Source organism: Lytechinus pictus, chromosome 3 (genome assembly GCF_037042905.1).
Source record: "Lytechinus pictus isolate F3 Inbred chromosome 3, Lp3.0, whole genome shotgun sequence".
NCBI classification, from domain to species: Eukaryota; Metazoa; Echinodermata; class Echinoidea; order Temnopleuroida; family Toxopneustidae; genus Lytechinus; species Lytechinus pictus.
This window is the reverse complement of record NC_087247.1, coordinates 53,534,338-53,552,735: the sequence shown is the minus strand read 5'-3', so window position 1 is coordinate 53,552,735 and position 18,398 is coordinate 53,534,338. Positions and strand designations below refer to the sequence as shown.

Below are 18,398 nucleotides of genomic sequence, written 5' to 3'. Positions count from 1 at the left end.
ATTAAAAAAACATTCCAACGAATATTATATTTGAAGATAAAATGAAATGTTCAATGAGATTGAATATATATTTTGTTACTAGTAAAAAAAAAACTTTTGAGCATTGTTTTATATTTTGTAGTACCAAATTTTCTAAATATCTTGTCATATTTGTTATTGCTTTGTAGGCTGCTATGGATATCTTATGTACAATAGTTCGGAGCTCTCCTGTTCCTCTATCAGACCTTTTGATGAATCAAGGTTTCCCAGCTGTTGCTCATTGTACACGCAGATCAGATGATAGTGCTGTCATGCAGGTATTAAAATATATGTTATATTTAATTCAACTAGTTCTGTGAATGAATGCTTTACCCTGGTAATTTTTTTTCTTTTTATCTAGTTATTATGTGATCGGTCCGACATTTGGTGTTGGAGCAAGAATGAGCTACCAGTTTCAACATCAAACTTGAAATCTTGATAAGGTAAATATGTTATTATTTAATATTTTTTCCTTATTCGCAGAGTGGTGGTGAGTGCATGAGGGGGTACATCTCTGTATCGTTGGAGCAGGTTCAAGCTTGGCATGATGAAGGTGGTAATAGCGGAACCTACTATGTCTGTGAGGTCATTTCTAGATTGCTTAGTCCTCAGACGTCGGAGTACACAGCCTCGTATGTAGGTCGTCTGGTAGCCATGTTGATATCAAAAGCAGGGAACACGTTAGGGAACGACCAAGATTTGATACTTAGAGCTGTCCTTAGCAAGATGCAGGTTACAGAGACATTAAGTGTTATGCAGGTATGGCTAGATACTCTTTTCATGTTACCATATTATTTAGTCATTGACTACCAAGCTTTCTTTCATAACACATATTCTGTCCACTTTTCATTTTGAAGGGATTTAGACTCTTAAATACTTAAGCAGTGGACACCTGTACATCAAATTGTTATATTAAAATTTTCAAAATGATAATTGACAATAAAAAATTTGACGTACCAGTCAGCCAAATTGTAATGTGACTGTAGATTCAATGACATTTGGGGATGTATACCTTAACCAAAAGTAGGCCTATATACTAGCTGTAATAATCATAGCATTCTATGCTCTCCCGTTTGCCACCATTATTTCCATCTTTCTTTTATTTCCATTTCCTCTCTCGGTTTTTTCTGTCCTTTTGTACCAAAGGCCTCATCTTCCCACTGTTGTTGTGTTTGTTTTCTGCCTATTATTTACTTGACTCTGTGTCTTTATTCATGGTCTTTGTCCATACTATGTGATGTTCTAGAATTGTTAATTACATTCACATTGTTTTCCCATCTCTTTCCATCTTCCATCCTCAGTCATTGATCATGGTCTTTGCCCACTTGATGCATACCAGACTACATGATGTTCTAGAATTCTTATTCACAGTTCCTGGACCAACGGGCAAACCAGCACTACATTATGTACTAACAGATTGGGTTGCCAGGCAGAACATGTTCTATGGGGCCTATGATAGCAAAATCAGGTAATCTCCTCTTACATTAAAAAAAGGCATGAAGTACCAATGTAATAACAGATTTTTGCTTTTTTAGAGATTTTTATATTTTTAAATTATGTTTGATGCAGGGATGCTACATGTTCCTGTATTCTCCATTTTGTAGTATTTTTCTGCCAAGCTTATGAAATGACAATGGTATCCAGATTCCCTGCAAACTACGATGTTTATATGTAATACACCTATTCTTCAATGTTTGAACTCTATTTTCTTTAATAAGATTGACAAGGTTCAATTGCTTACTATCTTTTGCATCATGGACAGAAATTATCTTCGAATTGTGATCCATATGGTCCATAACGCAATGAATCAAAGGATCTAAAATGATAATTGTCTTTTCTTTCAGTATAATGGCATTAGCTAAGCTCTTAGACCATGCAATTAATACTAATGATTCAAGACTACATGGTATCATGGTTCGAGGTGATCAAGTCTTCACACCTGGCGAGGGTATCAGGACTAGATCAAAAGCTGCTCAGAGTAAGCAATCATTTCTTCTTTTTTGTAAAAGAAGTAGCTACTAGTATAAGGCATAGTAAGGCACAGTTCCTGTAATGTTGCTTAAAGAAAAGAATGGGCAACAAACAAACATCTAAGAGGGAATTATTAGACGTAAAAAGAGGATAAAATATAATTTGAAAAAAGATATGAGATATAAGTGTAATATTCTGTTGACATTCAACATAATTTGAAGGTAGTTTATTTCAAAGTTTTTTTTTTTCTATTGGATGAGAATGCCAGAATTTCCTCATCTGATTTACCAAAGCTTTATGAATTCAATAATAATAATCCAGGTATTCTTCAGACTTATCAGGTATTTTAGTCCATTCTTTTATGGAATTCTATGTTTCATCTTGTTTATTCATATGATTTCACAATCTTGAGCAAATCATCAAAGCAGCATTTAGAACAGTTTTGTTACTTGATGAACGAGTTGACAACTGGCAGTTGGGCACTTGGTATAAGTGCAGTCTTAGTCAAGTAATGTTAATTTAATCAATGCTAAGAGAAACCATTCACTGTCAACCAAGATGTATTTTTAATTGTTCAATGATTAAAATGGCACCTTTTGTGAAATACCAATATACCAACAAAATACATATTGTAAATTATATCAATAATATATTGCCAGAGGTTTAAGATATAGATCACACATTTGATTGGTAATTGCTTTTAGTGCCTGAGCAGTGGACTTCTATACCAATCCATGTCAAAATCTACAAGCTGTTGATCAATGAGTTATCTAATGCCATGGAAACAACAACATCCAGACAAGCATCGGCAGGAGGAGAGGATCTAGAGGTAATTTATTTTTCTATCGTATTTCAATATACTTAATAAGTTTTACATGATAATTGGTTGTGAGACTGTTCCACATTAAATTTTCTTAGATTTGCAAATAAAGATGAAGAATTTGGCTAGTAATTGCTTGGTAAACAGTTTTAAGCACAGATGTTTATATATGTCATTGTAAGCTTTATCACCAGCTGAAATGTAAGCAGTCAACTGATACTATTAGTACTTTGGTTATCATATGACCAACACAGATACTTTTCTACGATTTTTCCCTTGTTATATGAGATTGTCTTGAAATTGACATTTTCTGGGCTCTGTTTTATAAAATCTTCAAATATTTAGTCTTTTTGACAGTTCTACTCCCAACCATTCAAATGTCATTCTTCAGTAACATCACATGTAGCTTTAGAGATAAGACTTATCTTGCAAATAAATTACTTTATTTATTTTAATTTATCAGTAAATTAAACTTGATATTAAATTGAATATATAAGTTTTTATGCTTAAAAACTAATTTTGACATCTGGGAACCATGTTGTGCAAGGACATGTGATATATTTTATCTGACAATGTCTGTTTTAAATGACAGTTACTATAGTAACAATCAGACACCTGGGTTACTCAGCCAATCAAAATCTAGGAATTAGTCAAGATCTAAAAACTCATCAGACAACAAATGTTAATTATACACTCTCATGGAAGAACTTTGTATTGATCCAAAGAAGAATGGTTCATGTCTTATCCTGGACATTTCATCAAGTCATGTGATTTGAGGGCAGAGTAATGTTGCCAATCTGTGTATAGGTGCAATCATTATCTTTGGTTCATGCCAGATGCAATCATTATCTTTGGTTCATGCCAGATGTTGAGGAATTCTTAGCTCCTTGAAATTAAAACTTAGTTCAGATGTTAGGATGTAATCATTGATTGTAATAAAGCATCAAATTACTTTCTCTTTTTGACAAGGATGATGGTTGGGAAGATGAAGAAGATGATGAAGAGGATGATGATGTGATGATCAATGAACATGGTCTAGCTGGACAGCTTTCAGAGTTTGCTGATGCCTACCCAGGTAACTCTCACTAACATTGATTGCTTAATATGCCAAGGATTTAACTTCAAACTTTCTTTATCTGGATTAACATTTTCAATATGCACTCTATAGAAGAGCCATTCATTATACTGTATATTACCTGCAACTTTGATCTTATTGCTTGTATGCTTAACACAATCTGTTCCTCTTTTACAAAGAGAATTTTCAAGAATATCTTTGCCAACTTTAAATAAGTTATAGGATAACAGGTAACCTCGTTTTCAAAAGTAATTGGGCAGTCCTTTCTTGAGACTTTTGCATAAATTTGGCATTTGAAAAAAAAATTAAAAAGTCTGCTCAAGTCCTTTATGTGTGCTTCTGTTTGGCTGAAAATCAAGTTGTCTTTGAGTTTCACCAGGTTACATTTAAACACAAACTTTTATGCAATAGGGCCATAGATTAATGCTCTGAAAATTCTATGATTTATCCTTCTCTTTGTTAGGTTATGATTGTTTTGATGATGATGATCCAGATGATGAGGATGATCCTGATGCATTACAAGATCCTCTTAATCAAGTAGATTTACAGGTAAGATCTGAAAGATTTGAATATCATCATGTGGATAGCAGAAAGTATATTGATGCAAATGGGGTATATATGCTATGTTGCAGTTAAAAACTTTCCGAGTGATAATAAACAGAAAATAGTGGCCATCATTTTCAATTTAAAAAAAACCCTGTATTTTAGTTCCTTGTTGCATGTGATAACCTTTAATCACATACCAATGTCAACCTGAATTAAAAAGCTAGTCCTTTGTTCTTATTTCTTCTCAATCTGATCAACTCTTAATTTGTATTGCAATAATGGATTATCTTTATCCTTGATTTTTCCCTTCCAGACATTCTTAACAGACTTCTTGGTAGAGTTCTCCAAGCATGAGTGTCATCGAGACTTTGCTGCCCATGTTAACGACGCAGAAAAACATGTTCTAGGAAGCATAGGGATTGTTCTAGCATGAGCCAGTCCATCTAAAGACTGAATTCATTTAGATACTGTTGAGCACCATCCACCATTCATACTGCAGAATATTTGTTTTCATGGCTGATAGCTTTTTGAGTCAACAAGCGACATCTTCAGACAATGTAAAAGTCGGAGTTGTGATAAGTCTGTCCGGGAGTCTTAAAAGATGGTAAGGGGATAGCTTTGGATAACCTGACCTTATTGAATGTAAAGCTTGATCTACAAGTGCTGTCGGATACAAGGAGAGCATTTTATGAAGTAATTCATCAGTGATTTTTACTTAGGACCGTTATAGGCTACTGAAATCATTACATCTGATTGAACCGAAAGGATATTAGTGAATTTTCACTAACAAGACACTTGAGAAACACTCTGTACTTTGTGCTATCACAAGGTTTGAAGGATGTCATCTGGCTTACTACCACTTTGTCTAATTGTCTATGTAACTAAACCCTTTGAAGCCAATTCATAAATGTGACTTTGAATCCATGGTCTGAAACCATTTTATGCAGATTTCATGCATTGATTACTCGGCATATGGCTATCCAATTATGAATGTGCTTTTTGTCTTGTTTATTATTAAGGTTGTGCGTTATCGAGCCAACTATTCACATAAGTTGATTAACATCAACAGTGGGCTTATTAATGCTGTAACCTTAGGAACAAGCGTAAATTAAGCATGTTTTAACAAACGCACACTTTTGTTGGCTTTTTTTAATACACGCTGCAATGTGTGTAATTAATGCATGACAAAGTATGTTTTAGATTATGAATTCAAAACCACATGTGAAATTGGGCCATTAGATCTTCAGTTACTTTGGTCTAATGCCAATTAATAGTCCATTGATCCCTGGTGTACTAATATTCATTTAAAGTCTTTTCGGCACTTTATCTAAATTTCCTATGTTTGAATTCATGACCATTTAGTCTTTTAGACAATCTGGTAGAAGTTTAAATTGGATTAGATATTTGAGATAAGACCAAGCAGGCATTATAAAAATTGTGAATGGATTTTTCCAATTAGCTTGCTAACAATACAATGGATGATTTGAAATACGGCAATGTTGGTGATGTGACAACACCAGCCACCTCACCGTACATGAAATGATGCTGGTGTTTTATTGACTCAGTTGGTGATCTGAAGCTCACCAACAGGCAACTTTTACAGAAAATGAGTGCAAATCAGTAAAGCTTTGTTTTAATGAGAAATAATATTTATTCTATGAAATTCTTGAAGTGAAGTGACTTTAGACTTTGCCTTCTCTATGAGGAGATTTTACTGCAAAATCTCCCAGATTTCACTTTCGTCATCAAGATTTCTCGTGCAAAGTTGAGATGATCAGGAGCACAAGTACCGCAGAAGCATGATGTCATCAGCTATCAATAACATGATCTGTATCATTCTTCTTAATCCTGCTCTGTATTTGAGCTTGTCAGCAGCCTTTTCATGCTCTTAACACCAAGAACAAACACCGTACTTGAAGTCACCTGATGGCCGTGCAATGTGGGTGAGGTGGGTTAATTTAAAACAAAACAAAATATAAGCCATGTCTGGAAGCCAAGATGTCATGAATTATATTTTTGACAATTTAAAAAGTTTATTTATATCCTTCCCCTTATTCTCTTTACTTCTTTATCTCCCCCTTTCTCTTTCACAGATTCTTTCTTACATCCCCTCTCCATGCTTTTTTCATTTCCTTTTCTATAGTTCTTACATTATTTCTTTTCAATTTAAATCATTATTTTTTTCCTCTAAGACTAGAGCTACATGTGGTAGTCTTGCAATATCTTGGAAAATGAATACATAAATAGATTGGTGGAAATATATAACACTGCAAAAATAACCAGAATAGCAATCTTAATATTTAACTTTTGCATTGTCACTTTATTCATTTTAGTGCTTTTATAATGAATTTAACATGTTCCACAAGGAAATAGCAAGTGTGTGCAGTTAATAGCATCTCTCTTTTGCTTTGAATAAGATTTCACATATCTCTATAGAAACAGCTTTTCTCAAAGCAAATAATCAGATGTTTACATTAATATTCAGAATATTTTATTTCAATTTTCAAAGTATAAAATATTTGTCAATGTAAATGTAATATTTGCAATATGATTGCAATTTTCATTCAAATTTACAAATCGCAAACATTGTATATTCAACCCACCTTTGTCAGTGGTTTATGTTGATAAATTTCATGTAAGAAGTGCTCAATGACTGCCTGTGTAAACTGAACTGTTTGCTGATCATTCAAGTTACCAGTAAAAAGATTGTTGGCGACTAAATGTCTTTCCTGCCTCAAGTGTTTTATTGGCTCTCATCTGAGATGACAATGTGAAAGTCAATGTGCCTCATGTGTTAGTGTGTGGTGTTTGTCTAGTTGAATTTGTTGCTATGTCAGGTCTATTTTGGTTCATACAATCACAGGGTACTATTGTATGCGGTATCAAGTCTTGTGTCTGGCAAAAATAGTTTTAAAAGATTATATTCCTTTGGAATGAAGATCATCCATGCAAATAAGTGTTTCAAATTGAAGTTCAGGTAAAACCTACAAATGAAAAAAAAAAAAAACATTTGGGAGGGTTATAAATGTTGAAAAAAAGTTGGCTGAATTTTAACTACTAAACTTGGCACATATTTTATGTGCACTGCTGACATTGAGGTCAAACCTAATCATTCAATAAGTAACTGTTGAAATATAAAAATCATTTATTAATAACCACTTTACTAGGAAGCAGAATGTCAATAACCAAGGTAAGAATATCATATTATAAGAAATTGCCTGCAATGTTTGTCTGAAAAAATGCCACTCAGAAGCCAAGGCTAATATTCGGGAAATTCTATTCTGATTTTGATTGTTGTATCTGTAATTTTCACATAGAAATGAAAAAAATATATCTTATGGAACAGCATGCAATGTGCAAATTAATATGATGCCAGCATTTGCACACCATCTATTTAGAATTGCTATTCTAATTTCAAGATTGATAATCAATATATTATTCACAGAATACCTGCCCTGTTTACTTGTTTGCTTTGGGTAAGCTAAAAACTTTTTTTTTTTATTCACATTGGATAGAAATGTCCAGAATACAATTGATTTGTTTTGTTGTATACATATAGAGTTCTTGATACATCAAAAATAAGGGTTTACCAAATCTTATTTAGAATAGAAAATTGTAATTATTCAAGGAGTCAAAGTCATATTTATTCTTATCTTGTCTTTATATTTACTTAAAAAGGATTTTATATTAGAATTATTGCATTGATTTGAGACCAACAAATTTGCCTTTGGCAATTTTCAAATTCTGTTGCCACTAACGACCAATTCTTGAAGTTTTCTTCCACATTATGTCAATATGAAGAAATTTCTGTATCCTTGTTATATTTGTATACTAGTTGTGTTTATTACAACAGGTGCTCTGTTGACTCGGTACAGGTGATAACCTTTTATCTTTTTTTTTGTTATGATAAAATTTATCAGATTATATTGTTTAAAGTATTGATAAAGAAGACCAATGAGCTGTCTTTGGATCAATGTGCTTATAGTGCTAATTAATCCTTTTATTTCATATGATTTTAGGTTTTTTTACATTATTTCAGAATATTCCTCTTTTTTTTCTTCAAATCCATATGATTAACACTCAGTTATCAATTAAAAAAAAATTGTTAATGTTCACTTAAATTATACTTGCATATCGTATCAGTCAATTTTGGTCAAAAACTTGATTTTGAGATTTTTGCAGAAAATAAAAGTGCAAGTCCTATACATTAAATTTCTAGGCAGCAATTTATTTTAGTTTCTGAGATATGTAGGGATTTTCTCTGCAATGCCATACTAACTTTTGATAAAATACACAAATCCCATTGTTAACAGGTACTGTAGCAAAGCAAACAACAGTTGTGGGCACTTAATATGCAAATGCGCAGTCAGCCAAACCGTTGTATCTGCACTGCATCGACTTTGCACGTGAAAGAGCGAGACGTTTTGCTTGATCACATGCATTGAAATCGTGGTCAGGGTTGGTTTTTTCCCCTAAGACGTTTTTGGACAGGGAAAATCTAAACCGCTCAAACTAAAATTACAAGCATGCAGCTCTTTTGCGATGTCTTCTCTGATTATTGTTTTTGTGTAAAAATAAAGATACCAATGTCAAGCAATTGTCTTGGTCTTTCTAACCATGTATTTTTCTAAATAGTCGCATATAGTCCTAACCTTTATTTATTCAAAGGACAAGTCCACCCCAACCAAAAGTTGATTTTAATAAAAAGAGGAAAATCCATCAAGTGTAACACTGAAAATTTCATCAACATCGGATGTAAAATAAGAAAGTTATGACATTTTAAAATTTCGCTTAACTTTACAAACAGTTATATGTACATCCTGTTCGGTATGCAAATGAGGAGGATGATGACATCACTCACTCACTATATCTATTGTATTTCACTATATGAAATATTCTATTTTTCTCATTGTCAAGTGAAACAATTATTGATTCCTCCCTGAACATGTGGAATTAGCATTGTTTAATACTATAAGTGTTCTGCAAAGTAAAGAATAAAAACTTGGCCACCATATCACTATTTATTAGAAAGGTCTTCCCTTTAATACTGTGTAAGTGGCTTCTGGGTTGTTACCTTTTTTCTTCTTCAAGATAAAAAAAATGATTTGGTGAGGGCATCACTTTATAGGTCAATGTTGATCTGAATAAATAGTGAAAAACAAGCCCAACACTGAACAATTATTGATTGAAGTCACTGTACAATAAGACAGTTAGGGCATTTTAAAGTTTTATTCATTTTCACAAAACTGTTATAAACATCTTGGGAAACAATGATATCACATACTCTGAATTTACTTTTATTCTATTATATGACATCTCAAAAATTATAAATGTTTACTGGTTTGATAATACAGAGGATGCTCATCACATCACAGTAATGAATTTATTACAATGATTTTCAATTCTTTAGAGATGAAACAGAGTTTTACATTATTGGCAGTAAATTAAGATACACATGTATACAAGAGAAATAGAGATGCCATCAGTTTAATACTGCCCATGATTGGCAAATAGGAAAAACAGTGATTTCATTTTTATATCCATTTTAGATTGAAATTATAGCACCAACTATGATCGTTTGATTTCACTCTATATCATTAAAAAAACTTTGGTTAGGGTGGGCGTGGCCTTTGAATAAAACAAGTGATTTCCCTGTAATCTATGATACAAGATCTTTACATCACATTACCAATCATTCTTATTATCAGTCTATAATTTTATTAAGATGGCATCAAGAGTATGATGCTAATTTATCAAGAAAACCTATGAAATATTGTGCATCAGCAGTGTTATCACATAGTCAATTTGAAATATATCCATTTCACCTCTCGGTATACTTTCATGAAAGTAGAAATATTAGAATTAGTTGAAAATTGGTTTTAAATCAATTGCATTTTTTCTGAGATTGTCAAATACCCTATCCTCTTATGTATTGCTTATAGTAATAACACATTTCTCCATTTCATAAATTCAATGTTAATGCTACATATATTCTGAGAGGTGTTATTTAATGATGAAATTGAGTATGATATGTATTTAATTACTTCGGATCTGCATTGATAAGAAAATATCAGTGGAAAGGAGTATGTTGTGTATCATTTTATTTATATTTCTTGCAATATATTTCCTTTGGACCAAGAACTGATAAGTATCTTCCACTTTTGGCAACAAGGAATTCAATACAACAAAAGTATTTCTTTCATGCTTTTACAAGTTTTTTTGCACTACAACAATGCACAGTTATTCAGATGCATTTGTAGATTTCACCATCCTCCCTGCCTTTAAAAGGAGTTGGTTTGATTTATAATCTCAACTATGTAATGCCATTAACATTTAAAAAAATCAAAAAAGGTACATTAAATCAATTTTTGGTGAAGGGGAAGAGGAGCAATATCGATTATCGAAATCAAATTAAAAAGGAATTGTGGAAGTTTCAAAGTGTCAGTTTACTTTTGATGCCAAAATGGCAGGTTTTGGGGGCAAATCTTTGTACAATTACAACAAAATTATCAGGATTGTTTTATCGAGGTACATTTTGTTAGGCTCAATACACATCAAGTTCACAAAGAGACCTTGCATTTTGAAAGAAAATTGAGAAATTCTGTAAATTGAAAAAAAAACACCCCAAGACTTGCCTTTCTAAAAGAATACATGTGCATTTTGATACTTATTTTTCTTGCTCTTTGCGTCATTTCAGTGAGCTCGATTAGTCTGCATGAATTTTTTATATTTTAAAGATAAATTCCATTTGAGGTATTCACAGAACTGACTAATTCAAGAAATTTACCAGAATGTGTTAGTAAACATGTGCCAAATGATTCTGATAGAAATGAGCAATTACTCAGAAATGGCAGAAGATGCAAGACACTGTTATTAGACAGGAATTTTTCAAATATTTAATATGCCCTTGTTTACTTGTTATACAGTATCAGTGATAATTTTTATTTCACCAGAATAAACAAGTTGCCTTCATTTCAAAATTTTCTCTCAAAAATGATTACTCATTGCAGCTCTCCAGGTTTGGCTATAAATCTAATAGCAAAATGATCTTTAAGAGATGACATACTTGTGTTTTCATCATTTTCTCTGGGGGGGGGGGGTCTTTATTTTTTTTAAGCCAATGTGTACACCTTCAAGAAGCTGAATTGCATTAGTGAAATTCCATAGTTGAGATTTAATGGAATCAATCAATCTCCATAAGGTAGACAAGGTCTAGAATTCACATTTGATTAAATTAATAAAACAAATGAAAGTGGACACTGTCATGTCTGTATGGATATACAGGTGTATTTCACGAAGTTTTAATTTCTCAAGAAATTGATGTCACTGAATGTTAATGAAATTGTTTTAAAACATTTTGCAGCAGCAACTATTCAAGTAGAAATATATTTGATTGACCACCTCTTTCCATGGTGTGCAAGTGGTATTCATAAAAGGTGGATTGCAAGTACATGTTTCTGAGAAATTTTGCAGGAATATCTGAAATATTAAAATACTTTTGTATAATTGTTTGGGTCACATTTATTCTGTATTGCTTGAAAAGTTGAAAAACAGATGCACATCATTGGCATTTAAGCTTCCTAGCTGTACCAACAGAGTTGTTTTTTTTCTCTTAGATCATCAAAGCTTTCAAGTATTGGGTCAATGTAGTGATTTTACATCAGTAGTTGTGAATCTTAGTCTATAAATATCCATTCAATTTAACAATACTTAAATCATTAATGGCATTTTCTCTTTAAAGAATATGGGCAAACTTCATGGAAAGCATATTTAACTGTAAATAGGTATTCTTTCCTACAGATGTCGTAACTTTTTAGTAGAAAAGGCCTAACTATCCGCTATTATTTATGTAATTGAAATAAAGTTGTTTTTACAAACAATCTGTGCATTTCATAATACTTGTGTCACTCTTTGTAAGTGCTTAACACTTAGGTTTACTATTATCACTATTATTCCTGCGCTTGAGACTCACCATTCAGATATCTGTGCCCTTAGCCTAAAATATTTGGCCAACCCACAGGCCTCATCGTTATGATTATGGTGGTGCATGTATTATGTAACACATGAATTGAATATTTTGAATTGCTTTCTGATATCGTGCTTTAAGAAAAGATTGTTGCACACTTCTGATTTACTTAAGCAAAGTAATAGGCATTATATTTAAGTGGAATTATGCCACATAAAGCTGTTATAAAACCTATGTACACATAAGTTATGTAAATGTTGAAATGACATACATGTATTTAATTCAGAAATAGTCAAATTCTTGAAGTTTGCTTCATTTTTCTTGGTTGTTTTTTATACATTTATTACATACTATCATTATCATGCCTCTGAAAGTCAATAAATGAATCTTGTATTTGTCCCGAATTTGCTGGTGATAAAGTGTTATCTCTCGACTCCAAACAAACTTCCCCATTATTTTGCAGAAGGAAACTATGATGCAATTGTACTGGAAATGACATATGATATGCTCTAAAAACTCATTTGTTTTTTTGGGGGGGCTGGGGCAAATGTACCAAGATTTTTCATCATGAGCCTACAAGAAATAGGCTGTATAAGCATAGAAAGCAACAGCACTGTCATTGAAAATCCATATGCCCTTTCAAATCATGTCCTCTAAATATGAATATACATATTTCTGCATAGTTGATATCGTTTTGATCACTTACACTCCTTTGTAAGGTACCTTAAGGCCTGGTCCCACTGGCCAACAGCCACAAAGCGTATTCATAACGGATACAGCAGACAAGCAAAATTTTGGGGATGGCTCCATTTACTCCAGACAATGGACAAAGTGGACGAACAATGAAATCACAGTGGACGGATGCTCGATGGATATAAAGCGTATGAAACATGTATGCAACGAGTACACGACGGATGGCAAGATTTTTTTCGTTTAACATCCTCTCTGCATCAGTAGGTGCAGTGGGACCAAGCCTTCAATAAAATTCAAAGCTGCATCTTATGATGACCTCATATCATTCGACCTTTTGACCCCTAGATCAACAACATCATCCTCATCTACACGCATGTGGGGGGGTACTCGAATTATAAAATGATACCTATGTGCTGCATCGGGATAAGTTATATGTTTCGGAGCGTTGCATGAAATTTGTCATGTAGTCCGGGTTATAATTGAGCAAGGTGCCACAAGAAAAAGGAGAAATTTTCATATAGTGCTTCTAGACCAGTTTTTTACGCTGAATATGAATATATGAGGTAACCAGGCTGTATCCTGAAAATTAACCCGTGAGGGCGCTTTTTTCAAAATGGCCGCCAAATTTTCAGAACATTTGAATTTTCGTACATAGATTTTGACATAAATATTCCATTGCCACAAAATTAGTGTCATATGAAAGACAAATAAATTTTCTACAATTTGGTACTATTTATAGAGGATAAGTAGGTCATTTGGCTGAGATTTTAAGTAGAAAACTGCATTTTTTGTCATTTTTTCCCAAAAATTGAAAATTTAGCAAATACATGATTTTACATAATTCTGAGAAAAATGAATGAATTACCTTGAAATGTTCCAGAAAACTTTATTGACATACTATTATCATGTGGATGAAATTCCAACTCTGTATCATTCTTCTTAGCAAATTTATAAGGTATCAAACTTGAATACTTCAATTTCAGAAATGTCGCTTTTTGTATGCATTTCCATAGACTAATACGTATAACATGTACTGTACATGTATAATATGTATAATGTATAGTTTAATAAAATTTAAATGCAATTATCTCCGCTTTTTAACCACTTGGAGAGTTAAGAGTAGGCTTTTCTCTATCAGCTACATAAAACAAAATGTTGGCACATCAAGGCCTGACCCTCTCATGGGGTGGGGGTGTCGAAGTCACCCCCCCCCCCCCCCTTGCCCTTGGCTATATCATGTTGTTGTATATTGCCTATTTGTTGGAAAAATCTCTGTTTTTTTGGAGCACCCATTGAAGCAAAAACAGGCATTTCTGCTATACAGTACAGTCACTTTGATTGCTTTGAAACCACTTGGAGAGGAAAGAGTATATAGGCTTTGTTCTACCAGCTACATACAAAGTGGCACATCGAAGCCTACCCCTCTCGGGGGGGGGGGGGTTGCTTAATATTGCCAATTTATTTGAAAATTCACAATTTTGGACCCAACATTGAGGCCAAAAATCGTTTGTGCTTTGTTGTACACCCCATTTTATTGATTTGAAACCACTTAGAGAGGAAAGAGTAGAGTTTGTTCTACCAGCTACATATAAATAAGCACTGGCACATTGAACCCTAGCCCTCTCATGGGCTGTCTAAGTCACCCCCTCCCCCTCTATATCATGTATATTGCCGATTTATTGGATATTTCACCATTTTGGATCACCCATTCAGGCAAAAGCGCGTTCCTACTATATAGTACAGCCAATTTTATTTTCTTGCAATGACTTGGAGAGGAAAGATTAGGCTTTGCTCTATCAGCTACATATCAAGAAGTGTTGGCAAATCAAAGCCTATCCCCTTCAGAATGTTCAGGGGGCTGTAGAATTTACCCCACCAATTTTCGGTAATTGACTATCTATTGGACAGTCACAATTTGCATCACCCATTGAGGCAAAGGGCGTTTCTACTATATAGTACAGCAAATTTCTTTTCTAGCAATGACTTGGAGAGGAAAGAGTAGGCTTTGCTCTATCAGCTACATATAAAGAAGTGTTGGCAAATCAAAGCGTATCTCCTTCAAGCGGCTGTAGAAGTTACCCCACTAATTTTCGGTTTTGGGCTATTTGTTGAAAAGTCACCATTTTGGAGCCCCCATTGAGGTAAAAAGACATCTCTGATATAAAGTTCTGCCACTTTTATTGCCTTGAAACCAATTAAGGAGGAAAGAATATGCTTTGCTCTACAAAGAAGTGCTGGCACATTGAAGCTTACCTATCTTGGCGGCTGTCAAATCACCCCACCCCTCTTGCATTATTGCCTAATTATTTGAAAATTCACAATTTTTGAGCCCCCATTGAGGCGATATGCACTTCTGCTGTATAAAACACCCAATTTCATTTTCTTGAAACCACTTGGAGAGGAAAGAGTAGGTTCCCATCTTTCAGCTATATATAACGAATTGCTGCCATATCGAAGCCTGACCCACTTCAGGGGACTATATAGATGTTACCCCACCTTTTTTACGATTTTTTCCAATTCATTGGAAAACTCGCCATTTTGGAGCCCCATTGAGGCAAAAAAGTGTTTCTGGTATATAGTAGAGCCAATTCTTTATATGTAGCTGTTAGAGGAAAGCCTACTCTTTCCTCTCCAAGTAGTTTCAAGGCGGTAATAGTGGTAGAACTATATATCAGAACCGCCTTTTTGCCTCAATGGGGGCTCCAAAATGGTGAATTTTCCAATAAATAAGCAATAATGAAAAAGGGTGGGGTGATTTCAACAGCCCTCTGATGGGGATAGGCTTTTATTTGCGAGCATGTCTTTATATGTAGCTGTTAAAGCAAAGCCTATTTTTTCTCTCCAAGAGTTTTCAAGGGTGAAACAAGGCAGAAACATAATCAGAAATGACTTTCTGCCCCAATGGGGGCTCCAAAGTGGTGATTTTTTCAATAAATAGGCAATAATGCAAAAGGGATGGGTGATTTCGACAGCCTCCTGCTGTTTGCCTGCACTTTTTTTATATGTGGCTGATAAAGCAAAACTTATTCTTTCCTCCCTAAGTGGTTTCAAGGATTTAAAAGTGGCAGAACTATATATCATAAACGCCTTTTTTCCTCAATGGAGGCTCCAAAATGGTGAATTTCAAGGGGGGGGGGGGTAATTTCGACAGTCCCCTAAAGGGAGTAGGCTTTTATTTGCCAGCACATCTTTTTATGTAGCTGATAAAGCAAAACCTATTCTTTACTCCCTAAGTGGTTTCAAGGCAGTAATAGTGGCAGAACTATATCAGAAATGCCTTTTTGCCTAAATGGGGGCTCCAAAATGGTGAATTTTCCAATAAATAGGCAATAATGCAAAAGGGGTGGGGTGATTTCAACAGCCTCCCGGAGGGGGTAGGTTTTTATTTGCCAGCACTTCTTTATATGTGGCTCTGATAAAGCAAATCCTATTCTTTCCTCCCTAAGTGGTTTCAAGGCAGTAAAAGTGGCAGAACTATATCAGAAACGCCTTTTTGCCTAAATGGGGGCTCCAAAATGGTGAATTTTTCAATAAATATGCTATAATGCAAAAGGGATGGGGTGATTTCAACAGCATCCCGGAAGGAGTAGGCTTTTCTTTGCCAGCACTTGTTTATATGCAGCTGATAGAGCAAAGCCTACTCTTTCCTCTACAAGTCATTGCAAGAAAATGAAATTGGCTATATAGTAGAAACGCACTTTTGCCTCAACGGGTGATTCAAAATGGTGTAATTTCCAATAAATAGGCAATATACATGATATAGAGGGGGAGGGGTTGACTTAGACAGCGCCTGAGAGGGATATTTTTCGATGTGCCAGCGCTTCTTAATAATTTGTAGCTGATAGAGCAAAGCCTACGCTTTTCTCTCAAAGTAATTGCAAGAAAATAAAATTGGCTGTATGATATAGAAACGCCCTTATGCCTCAATGGGTGATCCAAAATGGTGAAATTTCCAATAAATAGGCAACATACATGATATAGAGGAGGGGGTGACTTAGACAGCCCCTGAGAGGGCTAGGGTTCGATGTGCTAGCGCTTATTTATGTAGCTGGTAGAACAAACTCTACTCTCTCAAATTGATAAAATATTATAAAGCACAAACGCTTTTTTGCCTCAATGTTGGGTCCAAAATGGTGAATTTCCAAATACATTGCCAATAAGCAAAAGGGGGAGGGGTGACTTCCCCAGCGCCCTCCCCCCCGAGAGGGGTTGGCTTCGATGTACGTGCCACTTCTTTTGATATAGCTGGTAGAACAAACATGACAAAGCTTACTCTTTTCCTCTCCAAGTGGTTTCAAAGTAATTAAAGTGGCTGCATGTACTGTATAGCAGAAATGCCTTTTGCCTCAATGGGTGCTTAAAAAAATAGTGATTTTCCAATAGGCAATATACAACAACATGATATAGCCAAAGGGGGTGGGGGGGGGGGGGGGCTTCGACACCCCCACCCCACGAGAGTGTTAGGCCTCGATGTGCCAACATTTTGTTTTATGTAGCTGATAGAGAAAAGCCTACTCTTAACTCTCCAAGTGGTTAAAAAGCGGAGATAATTGCCTTTAAATTTTATTAAACTATACATTATACATATTATACATGTACATGTTATACGTATTAGTCTATGGAAATGCATACAAAAAGCGACATTTCTGAAATTGAAGTATTCAAGTTTGATACCTTATAAATTTGCTAAGAAGAATGATACAGAGTTGGAATTTCATCCACATGATAATAGTATGTCAATAAAGTTTTCTGGAACATTTCAAGGTAATTCATTCATTTTTCTCAGAATTATGTAAAATCATGTATTTGCTAAATTTTCAATTTTTGGGAAAAAATGACAAAAAATGCAGTTTTCTACTTAAAATCTCAGCCAAATGACCTACTTATCCTCTATAAATAGTACCAAATTGTAGAAAATTTATTTGTCTTTCATATGACACTAATTTTGTGGCAATGGAATATTTATGTCAAAATCTATGTACGAAAATTCAAATGTTCTGAAAATTTGGCGGCCATTTTGAAAAAAGCGCCCTCACGGGTTAATTTTCAGGATACAGCCTGGTTACCTCATATATTCATATTCAGCGTAAAAAACTGGTCTAGAAGCACTATATGAAAATTTCTCCTTTTTCTTGTGGCACCTTGCTCAATTATAACCCGGACTAATGACGTTTCTGCGCGATGAACCAATCAGCGGTCTTCAAATCGCTGTGCTGAGCTAGGTCACGCAGTCAATGGCAATTTGCCATTGTACTTCATCCAGTCTGAGCGGTCACTGGAATGAGAAGTCACAAATTTGTGGGTCTCCG

At 34.3% G+C, this 18,398-nt stretch overlaps 1 protein-coding gene across 1 annotated transcript in view; it reads left to right on the top strand.

Annotated features, from left to right (window-relative positions):
* The window catches only part of LOC129255503 (importin-9-like), a 31,740-nt gene extending 24,589 nt beyond the window's left edge, over window positions 1-7,151 (top strand). The window contains exons 16-23 of the mRNA XM_064096014.1: window positions 168-296; window positions 502-777; window positions 1,320-1,486; window positions 1,863-1,996; window positions 2,694-2,818; window positions 3,779-3,884; window positions 4,348-4,433; window positions 4,744-7,151. Of these exons, the coding sequence (XP_063952084.1) occupies window positions 168-296; window positions 502-777; window positions 1,320-1,486; window positions 1,863-1,996; window positions 2,694-2,818; window positions 3,779-3,884; window positions 4,348-4,433; window positions 4,744-4,863 (1,143 nt within the window). The 3' untranslated portion in view covers window positions 4,864-7,151. The remainder of the gene's footprint in view (window positions 1-167; window positions 297-501; window positions 778-1,319; window positions 1,487-1,862; window positions 1,997-2,693; window positions 2,819-3,778; window positions 3,885-4,347; window positions 4,434-4,743) is intronic.
* Window positions 7,152-18,398: the final 11,247 nt, after the last annotated feature.